General features: G+C 47.9%; 1 protein-coding gene across 1 annotated transcript in view; it reads right to left on the reverse strand.

Annotated features, from left to right (window-relative positions):
• Positions 1-13,108, reverse strand: part of SUSD4 (sushi domain containing 4) — an 82,990-nt gene that overhangs the window by 16,688 nt on the left and 53,194 nt on the right. Inside the window, exons 4-5 of the mRNA XM_090263386.1 lie at positions 9,270-9,443; positions 5,454-5,642 (exon numbers count right to left, since the gene is read on the reverse strand). Coding sequence (XP_090119512.1) covers positions 5,454-5,642; positions 9,270-9,443 — 363 coding nt within the window. The remainder of the gene's footprint in view (positions 1-5,453; positions 5,643-9,269; positions 9,444-13,108) is intronic.

Genomic DNA, 13,108 nt, shown 5'->3' on the forward strand with positions numbered 1-13,108 from the left:
CACCCGTGGGCCACTGGGCAGATTACTCAGAAGGCAGGGATGTGTCTGCTGAGGGGGCTGTCACTGCTATCTAAGGTAGGGCAGGTCTTCAGTCTGAGGAGGCCCAGATCTCTCTGCTGTCTTTACTGTTCTCCACAAACGAGTCACTTGGAAGTCCCCAGGTGACTGGAGGGAGAAATCACGGAGCCGCCTCTTGTACCTGACTCGGGAACAAAGCCCTCTGCCACAGTGGCTTGGGACCTGCGAAGCCTCTGCGTCCAATCTGGCTTTGAGTTTTGATCCCAAATTAGAACCTTTCAAGTCATTTCACATGCGGCCAAATAGGGCTTTGCGGTTTCTTATTTTTCTCCTTTTCTTCTATAGGGGCGCCGACCCGAAAGGCCCACTGGGCACTAGGAAATCACACTGCTGCGTTTCCTGGAATTGAATCTGAAACTGATTAAACTTCCATCTCCTGCCCTGCGAGCTCAGAAATGAATGGGAAGGGGAGAAATCACTGCGGACCTTCTGAGTTTGGGGGTGGGTTGGGTTTAAAAACACAGCTGTGGACGTTCAGCTTCTGAGCAGGCCAGGTTCCTTGGCTGTTGGGAGAAAGGCCCGCCCAGACGCTGAGTGAGCACGTTGAAAAGTTCAGCAACCCGAAAGGCACTGCCTAAGGCATCGCAAGTGAAATGTTAGGGAGCTGGGCTTCCCGGAGTGATTTGTCTCCCCCCTTGGGAAAGCGAAACACAGCACGGCGAAGTCCCGCGTCCTAGATCCACGGCCAGCGCCTCCCAGAATGCCTGTGTCCCTGGTGCCTTTTGGAGACACCAAAGAGTGTCCTGGCGCAGAGCCAACGCAACACTGCGAAGTGACTCACCCACCCACCTCCCAGCTCTTTCAAAAGCAGCGTGGTCCCCTTTGGGACCCTTCATGTAACCTCAGAGAATGGAACGGTCTTCTCACTACAGAAGCCTTGGATAACTTCCAAATGGAAATTCGGAACCGAGTTCCACCTGGGCAGGAGGGTGATCTCAGGAACCCCTGCACTAAATCTGTGAGCCCCGGGCAGAGATGTGCGTCAATTGTTCACCTCTGGTGTTCTCTGCACCTTGCAAAATACTCCGCCTACGGACATTTAAAAAACTGTTTACTGAATGAGGAAACGGATCTCACAGGCCATTACTCACAAGAGCGCAGCACTGATTTTGGTGCCTTTTCAAACTCGGGTCTCATGAAATGTTTGGCTCTTTCTCGGTTGGAGCCCATCTCTCCCCGAGAGATCTAGGTGGAGCACTTCTGGTAAAGGATCTCGTCCTCTAATTCAACAGCTGAGCACACACAGGAATCTTTGAGTTGGGGGTGGGGGAACTCCAATTCCAAGTTTTGTCTTGAACCATCTGTTCCCCTGGCCCAAAGGTGCAGTCTGTCGGTGCTAACCAGCGCCCAGGAATTCCTGTCACCAAATGCCCAGCACCTGTGCTACTTCCAGGCCATGTGAAAACCTGAATGTAAAGAGAATGTTCTGGACACTTACGGCTTTTGGATGGTTCTTCCACGTGTAGAGAAGGAGCCCTTTTCTCAGCCACCTGCAGCCAGCATCCCTCGCAATGCGGTGGATTCTGGGTAGTCGGCCCCTCTGCCTAACCACCCCGTGCAGGTGTGCAGTGCCTGCACCTGTTGCGTGCTTGGTTCAGCTACTCAGTGTTATGCCCTCATATCTTTCCGTATTCATGCCCTTCAAGCCCCTGGGCCAGCAACTCCCACACAGCATGGCATCGTGGTTCAAGACTGTGATTGCGGGGGCTTTGCCCCAGAATACAGCTATGGGGAGCATACATGCTCCAGGGTCGTCCTCCCTCAATAACCTGGGGGCAACAGCACAGACTTCAAAATACACAATCCACACCTTTGCTGAAGCTGCCAGAGCTTTTCCTTCCAAATTAGAAACTCCTTCATGAAGTCAGGCGTCAACATGAGCCTGTTGACATGTGTGTGTGACGGCTGTCACTCAGCGTTGGACAAGCTGGGTCATCCTTCAAGGTCTGGGACCACCCCACTGGCTGAAGCCGCCTCCACTGTAACGCGGGAGACTAGTGGGCACTGAGCTGGTGGCAGCGGGTGCTCACTGTCACCCCCTGGGCAGCAGGCCCCCCACCCCTGAAGCTGGGATATCTACAGGGAGAATAACCAGACTAGAAAGACAAATCTCCCTGCCCCCGGCGTGAGAATTCTTTTAAAATGTTTTGACTCTTTACAAAATGGCTATAAGCGCATCACATTGTTTCCCTGTTGAATTGTAAAGCAATCAGAACAACTTAATTAGATAACGAACCCTGGTAATTAAGTGCATGACCTTTGAAGTGACAAAGACTCACGTTCGAGTCCCAGCTCCCCCACCTACTCGCTATGTGACGTTGGGCAAATGACTGAACCCCTAGAAGTCAGGGTTTGCTCACCAGTAAAATGGGGTTAAAAATAGTACCTGCTGTGCAAAGGCAACAGATTCTGTGTCAAACATTTTGACACATCCAAAGCTCTCAGAATCAATGGCAATTATTATTGTTCAGTATTTCTTCTCATTACCTAGGATTCATCTTAGACAAGCAGAGCTGAAAGTGTGCCAATAACCAACATAGCATCTGAACAACCAAAACAGTGTCACAGTGTGCATGCACGAAAGCCTGGGTACTGGATTCACACAGGCATGTCCGGTGCTCACTTATTTATTGTGACTTGGTGCACAATTTTAGACCAAGAATAATGACGGACACTTGTTTGATCGCCTACGATGCGCCAAGCACTTCATTAACAGCTACGGTCTCACAAGGTAAAGACGGTGGCCTCCCCCACTTTGTAACTGAGGAAATGGGGGATGATGGGAGCTCAGTGACTTGCCCCAGTTCCAAATGATTAAGCAGAAGACCCAGGACATGGACCCAGCCAGTCTGCTGTCCAGCTACACTCGTAATCAATATGCCACGCTGGCTCCACGGTCACCCCGTGGGGCCCTTCTCTTGGCTCAGGGCAGGTGAGAAGAGGGACGCTGCAGAGACAGGGACAGTGACAGCTGGTGGACGGATGGCTGAACAGAGAGACAGGAAAGAGGAAGGGATGAAAAACCGAAGGAGAAAAAGTTCCACAGCGCAGCTGCCCACATCCGGTCACCGAAGGGGTCAGAACGCCCGTGTGGATCCCAAAGCCCCTGAGAGCGTTACAATTCCACAGCACAGTGTAACGATTTTCACAAATGCCATCAAGAGACACCAAACCTCGTGCCAAGAGAGGTGGAAAAATGGGGGGGAAACCAGAGTGGGTGATATATTACAGCATCAGATTCCCTCGGGGCGGTTCATCCATGTTGATACCCTACGACAAGATCGCATAAACAAGGCCCCGCTTTTTAAAAAGATGCCACTCAAGGAAGAGTTAAAAAAATACCAACACCAAGGGACTGCCGGAGAAGTTTTTTGTGTCCCCTTATCTCTTATTTTAACCCATTGCTTAATTTCAAGCAGTTCCTATCAATTCTTGAGACAAAAATCCCTTTAGGCCACTCGGTGCCTGTCAGTTTAGAATCAGGCTTTGGTGTCGTTAGCCAGTGGAGCCTCTGACATTCTCACAGATGAATGTCATCAGATAATTTAAATGAACATCTATGGAAAATAAAGATGGAAAGATTATTTTTTTTAAAAAAACTGAGATAAAAAGGTATTACATGACTGTCTGGGCACACGCAGCTGTCACCCGGCGTTTTCAGCACCGTCTCTCAGCCAGAGCCCAGGCTGGCCGAAGAAAAGGGACCCGTGTTAAATCAGGAGACTGGGTTCCAATCTGGGGCCCATTACAGTTCCCTGATCATAACCTTAGCTCGGTGTCCCTTGAAGTTCAATTTTGTTTTATATCTATTCACGTCACCTTCGGTAGGTGCCATAAAAACTGCTTTCAAAGTCCCAAAAGGAAGCTTATCAGAACATGACTGCTTGAAAGGCATTTAAACCAAATCTGAAAAGGTTTTAAAGCAGGCAATTCAAATGGCTATAATGATAACAATGATCCCGTTAACTGACACTGGGTTCCTGGCCATCTGAGCAGGGGGAACCTCCAGGAACCAGAAACCCCGCTCATCAGTGGCCCCTGCTCACCTGGGCCAGCCAGCGGCACCCAGAAAACAGTAGAGCTGTTTCAGTGGGCTCGGAGGGGCTGCCCTATCCCTCCAGACTAGGGCTGCCAGATTCCACAAGTAAAAACATAGGACACTTGGCTATATTTGCATTTCAGATAAACAAAAAATAATGGCTGACCAAAGTCCCATGCCATATTTAGAACATGTTCATATAAAAATTTATTTGTTGTTTATCTAAAATTCAGATTTAACTAGCATCCTGTATTTTATCCGACATTTAGACTGTAGATTCTGAGCCCCGAGGGGATTTGGGATAGGAGGGAAATTAGGGCAAGTGAGGGCGTTCTGGCTCCTGGGAGCACCAGGCCCCCTCCCCTCCCTGACCCTTGTCTCCAAGATGGTGCCACAGCTCCAGCCAACCCATCCAAGCCTCAGGAAAGACACACCTTCCCTGATTCCTCTGGCTATCCCCTCCATCACACCTCCTGATCGGACCTCTCCCCGCACCAAGGTATACAGTAGAAATGCTGCTTGTAAGAAACCATCTGTCTGTCTCCATATCCTGCTGTTGTGTCTCGTTCCGTTTCCCAAGAAAGGCTGCAGAAGGCTTGGGAGGGCCTCCCGCCTGGAGGTCTCTTTTCATTTTTGTCTTTCCCCACATAGACCCACCCCCTGTATTTGAGATGCCAAGAAACAAATAGATGTTTGTTCTCGTCCATCATAATTTCAAGACCTGAATTAAAGTGACGGCTGGGCCAGCACATCCTGCTTGACTGGCAGAAGTCATTAGGGGCGCAACACCCACATACACAGGCCTGCCTGTCCCCCTCACTCCTGATGAGCGATCACTAGTGAACCCGACTCTAAAATAATCACATTGATTTAACAAACACGGGGAGGACAGAGTGCCTCGCTTCGGGCTTCTGCGTGTGTGCTTGTAGCAAAAGTACTCACCGCAAAGCCATAAAAATGCACCGAACAGGAAGAAACATTGAACAGTAATAAAACGGGGAGGTGAGGTTAATGATGCCGCGATACAATCTGTTTTCATTTGGTGCAGAGAAAATTAATTTTTGAAGACATTTCATTTAACTTTGCAATATTCTGCTGTTGAACCTCTAATGCTTGAAACTTTTCTCTCTTATCCCTGAAGCTTAAGGATGGGGGTAGCAGGTTTCATGTCTGCTTGGAAGTGGGAGCTCGCGGCCTCTGCCCAGGACGGAGGCAAGCAACGTGCCTTTGGTGAACACTAGCGATTGCCAATTGTAATGCGCAGCTCTTCGCTTCTTACGAAAACAGCCATTTCAGTCACCCCAAATTCAACTTCCAGAAGAGTAATATGTGTTACCTTCCAGAGCAAGGCACCGGGGCGGGCTGGAGGACCAGATGAGGTTGTGTAAGCACTCCAGGTATTCTGAGCCCTCGAGCTTAAACCCCGGGAAGCAGTGATAGGAGATGACCGTCCCCACGGGGAAGGAGGTCTGGAACTCGGAGATGTTCACGTAGCCATTGGAAGAGGCCAGTGGTCTCAGGCAGCCTGTGGTGAGGGAAAGAAAAAGGGCAAAGCCTTATTTGCTCGTCTTTATACACTGAAAAGCTGAACACCCTACCCTAACCGAGGAACGAACACCTTACGTATTCAGACTCCTTATCTCCTTCCCTATTCTATTCGTAATGCAGAAATTTGATTTTGTAGCTGTAAATGGCACTAGAGGGTCAGAAGTAGGAGCCCTGAGGAAGAGGATCGCTAGTGGAACTTCTTTAAAACACTGTTTGTCCCCATACCCAGGGTCGGTGGACAGCCCAGGCGCCCCTATCTTGTTTAAAGCTCCCCAAGTAAAGCCATCAGGGTTGACAACCACTGAGGTGACACCGAGGAAAAAGACACCCGTCTGTTTCAACAATGGCTGTAAGGTCTGGAGACAGTTACAACATAAACTGCTCCCCTAGCGCAGAATCCCCGACAGATGGCCTGCGTGACTCGATGATATTACACCTTTGAAAATCCAGCTGTTTCATGGGAAATAGGTAAGGATCCCTAGGGCGCAGTTCTCCTCAAACTTCAGAATGACCCAGAGAGAGGGTCTGTTAGGACACAGAGCGGCCGGTCTCCTGGGCCCCATAGGATTCACATCACTAAGGCCTCCGGGTGGTGGAGCCGGCTGCAGAGGCCTTGGGGAGCAGACTCTGAGAACCCTCGCTGCCGTGAGACCGAGTGCCATGGGAATCGGAGCGCTCTCCGAGCGGAAGTGAGCCTGGACAGCACGCTCCTGCTTCTGGAAAACAGTTGCTGCCTTTTTGGTCTTGAAGCCCGCACAGCCCGGGGGGACGTCCCCCGGCACAGAGCTGCATTCAGTGGGGCGTCCACTGGGATCATGGAATGCCTTATGGGTTTCAGCAGCTTCACTGGAGGGTGGAACGACCCCGCTGGGCGGGTGCCCTTCCCGGGGAGAACTAATTGTGTGTGAAGTAAATAACATAGAATGGAAATACCTTGTTTCCCTTCCCATCAGCAGGGACGGATCACACCAGATGACTGAACCCTGCCCCTCGGCTGACTTTGCTAGGTATGACACTAAGCATCGAAGAGCGGGGGGTGCAGCAAATTGCTCCAGGCAGCACCCCAGGGTATGGGGTCTGCACTCCAGGGCAGAATTTAGGGAGGCACTCGCTCTGGGCAGCAAGCGCTGACGCTGCTGGGCTGTGTGACCGACAACCCAGCAGGCCGCTGCCCAGACCAGCTGCCGCTCAGGAAAGGTGCGGCACTCAGCCACCCCTTACGGCTGTCCCCCGGCCTTACATGATTTTTTTTTTTTTTTTTTCTGAGCTGACAATGTTTATAGCAAAAATGAAATATGTGGCAATTAGTTGAAAATATAATCAATAATGGAGAAAAGAAAATTAATATTTGGGCAAGTGAAGGTATTAGAACCTCTGGGCATAGTTGAAATAAGTTGGCAGAAATGACGATGCCTCTTTCTGAGGAGTGTACACTTGAACTTGAACAACATCAGGGCTGGGGCAGTAAACTACACGCAGATAATAACCTGCATATAAATTCTGACTCCGGAAAAACTTCAGTCTTCCCTTGGCATCTGCAGAGGATTGTTGCCAGAACCCCCCATGGATACCAGAGTCCAAGGATACCAAGACCTGTGGATGTTCAAGGTCCCTAAAATGGCCTGGGCCAACACATACTGTAGTTCTGAGCTACCCACCTGGGTAAGCTGGCTTCCCCTAAGGAAAAACTAACTCTGACACACAGTGAGCATCAGGACGCCGCTCTCCAAAACACAGAGTTCCCAAAGGAAAATAAAAAAAATAATAAAGGCCTTGGAATAGCTCCCTCCACCCCAAAGGAGATGGGAGAGGTTATATACACCTCGAGCAGATAATCAGAGAAGGAAAGATATGCTCACTCTTGGTTGGAGGCAGCCTGTTCTAAATATAACAGAAGAAAACTGGCTTCCACTCAATAGTTCAATGTGATTTCTATTTGCACTTCTACAGAATACAGAGAAGCTTCCTTGGGCTTTAGCTCCTGGTCTATAGGTGTGAATAGAAGTCACAGAATGAAATGTCACTCTAAGGGCCAATTATATTTCCCCTGGGGGCTCGAGAGGTGTCAGGCTGTCTCAGGCAACCTGATTCCTTATTGCTCATGCTGTGCCTGGGCAGGTGGGCAGCCGAAAGAAGCCGAGCCCCAGCGAGGCACAGGGGGTGGAGGGAGAACAGGGCACAGACGAGGTGCACCTCCTCTGCGGGGACACAGGGGGAGTCTGAGAAGGGGAGAAGGTGGGCTGTGGGTGATACTGCTGTTTGAAAAAGCATGCCTCTTAAGAGCAGCTGGCCAGCTCTTTTGTTGTTCAAGAACTCTCAAAGCTATGTTTTAGCTGGGATTTGAGTGAGGGGTGGTGGAGGCCGGGAGGTGGCTAGGGTGGTCTGGCCGAGCAGGGAAAGCCTGTGTCCGAACTTCTGAAAATGCCACCCCAAGATGTATACCACCATCAGGTAAATTTAGAAAAAAAAAATCATTGAGTCAAAAAAATACGCCTAAAGAAGCATACAATACTTAAGTAACATAAAAGGAAATAGAAAGGCCAGGAGGGAAAAAAGGATAAATAGAAAATATCAAAGCGAGAATAAATAGCCCCACCTAAGAGCACACTGCTGGTATTGTGGACGGTTCCTGAGAGTGGAAATGAATCACGTGTCTCTCTGAAAAATGTAACGTGTAACAGGCTAAACGCCACAGGAAGTTTCAGGGCAGAAACGCAGGTGCGAGAGGAGCTGGGCTGTGTCTGTCCTGATGTGTTTTGTGTTTTCCCAGGGGCTCTTAAGCTCTCTCATAAGGAAATGATTTATTTCTGACCATGGGGCCTGGAAGGTAATAGCGGAGTCTGCCGGCTATGATTTCCAAGCACAAAGTTAACATCTGTCTTAACTTGACCACGCCAGTGCTTTCGGTGCAAATAAGATTGCTCTCCCTCTCCCTCGAATTTTGAATTATGCAATAGCGTCTTGGTCCTTTGGTCCAAGTAACGTGCCGGAAAATGAAATCAGAATTAATGTGAGCACAAACAGGGCCCCTGTACGTCAGCCCAGGCTAATTTTTTTTTTTTTTTTTTTTTTTTAATGGAAAAGGATAACCCTTCACCGTGGGGTCTGGATGAAATTGGAATTTGATTATTTTTCTGTGCCCTCATGCATTATAAAATGGGAGACCGTTATTAAGAGAAAATAGCCACTATAAGATTGGCTTGAAATATATTTTCACCACTACTGAAACAGCATAAGTGTTTTGTTATTTCCATTAAGTATATAGTAGTTCACCACTGTGTCCCCAGCCCAGTTATGAGCCTCCTAATTCTTACTCTTCTTCTGGTTTCTCAGTAAAGGAGACATCGCACGTGCTACAGAATAAGGTAGTTCCCATTTATGCTTTAAAACTGGGTGTCTGGAGCTGGAGAAAACCTAGGAAGTCATGTGACAATGGCAAGACCAGAGCTTGGTGGTCAAGGTGAAGCTACAGCTGGACCATGTGAACAGCGTGGGTGGCTGTTTATCCTCTACCATTTCTCTCGGTCTGTTAGAGAAACGCGCACACACCCTGCAACACACTGTGTGTGAAGAACAGCCGACAATTACAGCTTCCATCTCGTACCTTGGCAGATGGGCAGATTGTCCCATGTCCCGTCATCGCGACACAACGAGGCCAAGTTGTACAGGTCGGGGTAACGGATCTTGTATCCTTCGTGACAAGTGATGATTAGCTTATCTCCGTGTCTGTAGGTCTTGTTATGAATCTCAGCATCTTCAATTTGAGGAATACGGCAATCTGCGATCGTGCAGAAAGGACACGTGATTTTTGGAATTTAAAACGGTTGTGATTTACAGCTTCAAAGAACGCTCTCATTTTCAGACCTGGTCTGGATATATACAGCCACCTGACAAATGGCTCCTTATTGGTCACTAGGCTCAGGTCCCAATGACAAGCATCCAAGGCGCAGGAAGAGGGACCGAGTGGGCGGGGATCCAGCCACAAAAGGAGCTTTGTTTCCCGCCTCTGACACCTCATACTGCAAAGCTGAGCTTATGGACGATTCTGTAAATACGTGAAGAAAGACCAGAGTTGGGGATTCACTCGAACTATCCCTCTGGCTGCCTGCTTGTCTGTGTTTGTGAACAGCACGCAGTGCAGTGCAGCCTGTGGGACACCCCCTCCCCGAGACACTCAGGGGGCTGAGCCACGGTTGCATCGGCTATTACACTTCCCATCCACCTTGTCTGCTTTGGAGAAGATAACAAACAGGGCAGCACAGCACTGCCAGTCTCATCAAGGCTCAGAGCAAGCAACCTCCTGCCTCCTGTGTAAGGAGGAAGAGCAGAATGTGTGTGGATGGGAGGAGCAGAGGCGAGGCCGGGGGTCAGCAGGAGGGGGGTGGAGGGTTGGTCACCCATGTGACAAAATGATCAGAAGAGAAAACAGAACGAACCAATTATAACTGCCCCCTTGTAACTCTCCTTACATCCACCTGACCACACAGGTCATTCCATGCTGTGCTGCCAAGATGGGATTCTGCTCCCTCTGCTCAGTCCCACCCTAGACGCCATCCAACCAATCCCGTCTGCCACACTGGTCACCACGTGTCTCTCCACTTCTTATTGACATATCTCTGTTTAATATCTCTGAGTTTCCATGACTATGCGCTCATAAGCCGGAGCTACTCATTTCTACTGTTAGTATCAAATAGGTCCTGATCGACAGATGAGTTACAGTCCAAGTTTGCTGATTCTAAATGTTCTGAAACAAGGTGAAGTCCAGGGACAGCACTTTGACAATCAAAGAAACTTCCTCCAGAAATTTCTCAATGCTCTAAAAGATTGGAGGTCTCTCAGCCAACCTGAAAGCCCGCAGAATCCATGATATGGTTGGAAGAGTATCCTGACCAGTTCGTCTACGCTTTGAACTGTGAGCTTCAAGGCGCTGAGTCCTGGGAACCCTCATGCAGAGGGAAGAGACAGGAAGGGGCCGGGGCTGACTGGTGGCTGGCTCTGGTGGCTGGGAACTTGGAGGGTTTTACAAAGAACATGACCCAGGAGCTTTGATGTGGGGTTGGGGCTGGGTTTACTGGGAATGCTGAGGGCACCATGGGGCCCTCTGCCTGAGAAACTTCGAGTGCCTGGCCCTGCAAGAATCAGATGATTAGGCTCTCGGGGCAACTCCGGCAGCTCAGCCCTCTTCCGAGGAAACCCACCAGCGGTCCGCCCTTGGCCTCTGGAGCTCAGCAGGGACAGCCTCGGCTGGAGAACCGTGTTCTCTCGTGTTTGCGCGTCAGGCTGTGGAAAGGCGTTTTCTAACCACTCGTGTTCAAACAATAGGTTTTCTACTAGACTAAATGAATTTCCCCCAAATCCATCCCAGCATACTCCTGCCCGGAGTCACCAGATAACTGACATTTCTGTGCCCACCACTGCTGCCTTCTTCTTAATGGAGAAGGTGGATTCCATGTTTTTCAGCCTCACTATGCAGAAACTATTCACAGCCACTGGAAACACACTTATCAAGGCATCCGTCTGTAAAATCTCAGCTGTGAATAGATCCTATGGCAGTAATTTATATGACTAAATGACTACTTTCATGATTGATTTAAACTGTATTCAAGAATTAAGTGGTATACTCAGGAGGTGGCCGGCTATAGGGAGTAAATTCAAGGGACAGAAATGTTTATTTGGACATTGGGGACATGTGAAGAGTAACTGGCCAGGAGGAGAAGTGCCCAGGCCTTCTCTTGCAAGCTTTCTCTGCATCGTGGTCTATAATACAGAATGCTCTGAATTTGTAATTGGAACTCTGTTTCCATAAGCAGGAGCTGGAGATGACTACTGAGCAAATAACTTAAGATTCAAAGGGAATTCACTGCCTCCCAAGTCCCAGGAATTATGTACTTGGTAAAGAAGAGTCACCATAGGGAATGACATAGGACCAATATACTATGTAAGAGGAGCCACATATCAAGTGGGAATTCAGAAGCTGGAGTTTAAATTCCATCAATGTAGAGAGGCTAGGAGGGGCTGTGCCCTAGTTATCAAGACAAAAGTGAAACAGACCAGCTCTACCAAAACCTAAAACTAAACCCTGACAATCTTTTTATCCATGGCGTCTGGCACCTAATTCCCCCAGTGAAATAGGAAGAAGTTGTCAGCAGCAGTAAAGAGCCATGGACTTTATTTCAATGGACAGAAAGAAACCAGAAGCATTAGTACCTAAAAATAAATGTGTAATCTTCATCAATTCCAAAGTATCAAATAGAAATAACACAATTTTCTATAGTATAAATACATCTGGTCACCAGGAAGAATTTTACAAGTCATTTAAAAAATACTGCTACCAAGGACTATTAACACCTGATCCTGTCAGGTAGAATCTAGTCAACAATCAAAACTTATGCAGATAGGGCACACATGGGCACTTTGGGGATATAACTTTCACCAGCTTACCACCGTCATTATCTTTTTGTATTCTTCTTCCAATAACAATGGGAATTTAATAGAATAAATAAATAAAAGGAGGCAGTCAAAGGTCCTAAGGTAGGATGACACATTTATATATAAGTGCAAATTAATTGATCAGGTTAGTTAGCAGAAAGCAGAGCCCTAAAGCTGGGGGCAGAAATAGTAAAATAATTTTTTTAAAAGAGGTGCCAGGTGATAGATCTGCTTTTCTTTAAAATGTTAGTTGAGTGTAATACAAATCAGATTCTTTAAAAATGGCAACTTTTGACATCAATCCTCCCTGAAAATTGTTTGCAGGCACTTAATACATGATACACGCTCAGAGGTTCACCGTTCTTGTGAGCACATTCAAGGTTCTGAAGAATGGGTTTTGTTCAAGTCAGCATTTATAAAGCTTAGTAGGTTTTCACCCATTGCTTCATTCATTCTTTCACTCATTGAGTGAATTATTGAGCAGTTTTCCAGGTCTGGAATGTTCTAGGTGCTGGAGATAGAGAAAAAAGTCAGGAATTCTACTCTTTATCACATAAGGCAAAGGTAAATTAAACCTGAAATCATAGCGTGTTTAGGAATGTGTAATTCTGGGCTAAGTGATTACCACGGGAGGTGGTCGCCATGACCCAGGAGACAGGTTAAGGCTGAAAAGGCGGGAAGAGGCAGCAGCCTTCTGGAGCGCCAGCAATATTCTAGACCTTCACCGCGATGGTGGTGATGTGGGTGTTTGCTTTGTAAAATTCATTGGATTGTTTGGTTTTGCGTACTTTTATACATGTTATACTGCATGAATTTTTAAAAGGTTAAAACAACAATAACAACGAGAGAATTAATCCAGAGAAAAGACTAAGAAAGCTCACTGAAAATGAAGTGAATTTTCCCAGCTAAACTGGGAGTCTCTGAGTCTGGTAAGTAGAGAGCACATCACAGAATCTGAGGACATGAATGGCTCCTCTTATTGGGGGTGACAATGAAATTTCCCAAAGCAGAAAA

This window comes from Furipterus horrens, unplaced genomic scaffold (assembly GCF_987537825.1).
Source record: "Furipterus horrens unplaced genomic scaffold, mFurHor1.1.pri manual_scaffold_15, whole genome shotgun sequence".
Classification (NCBI taxonomy): domain Eukaryota; kingdom Metazoa; phylum Chordata; class Mammalia; order Chiroptera; family Furipteridae; genus Furipterus; species Furipterus horrens.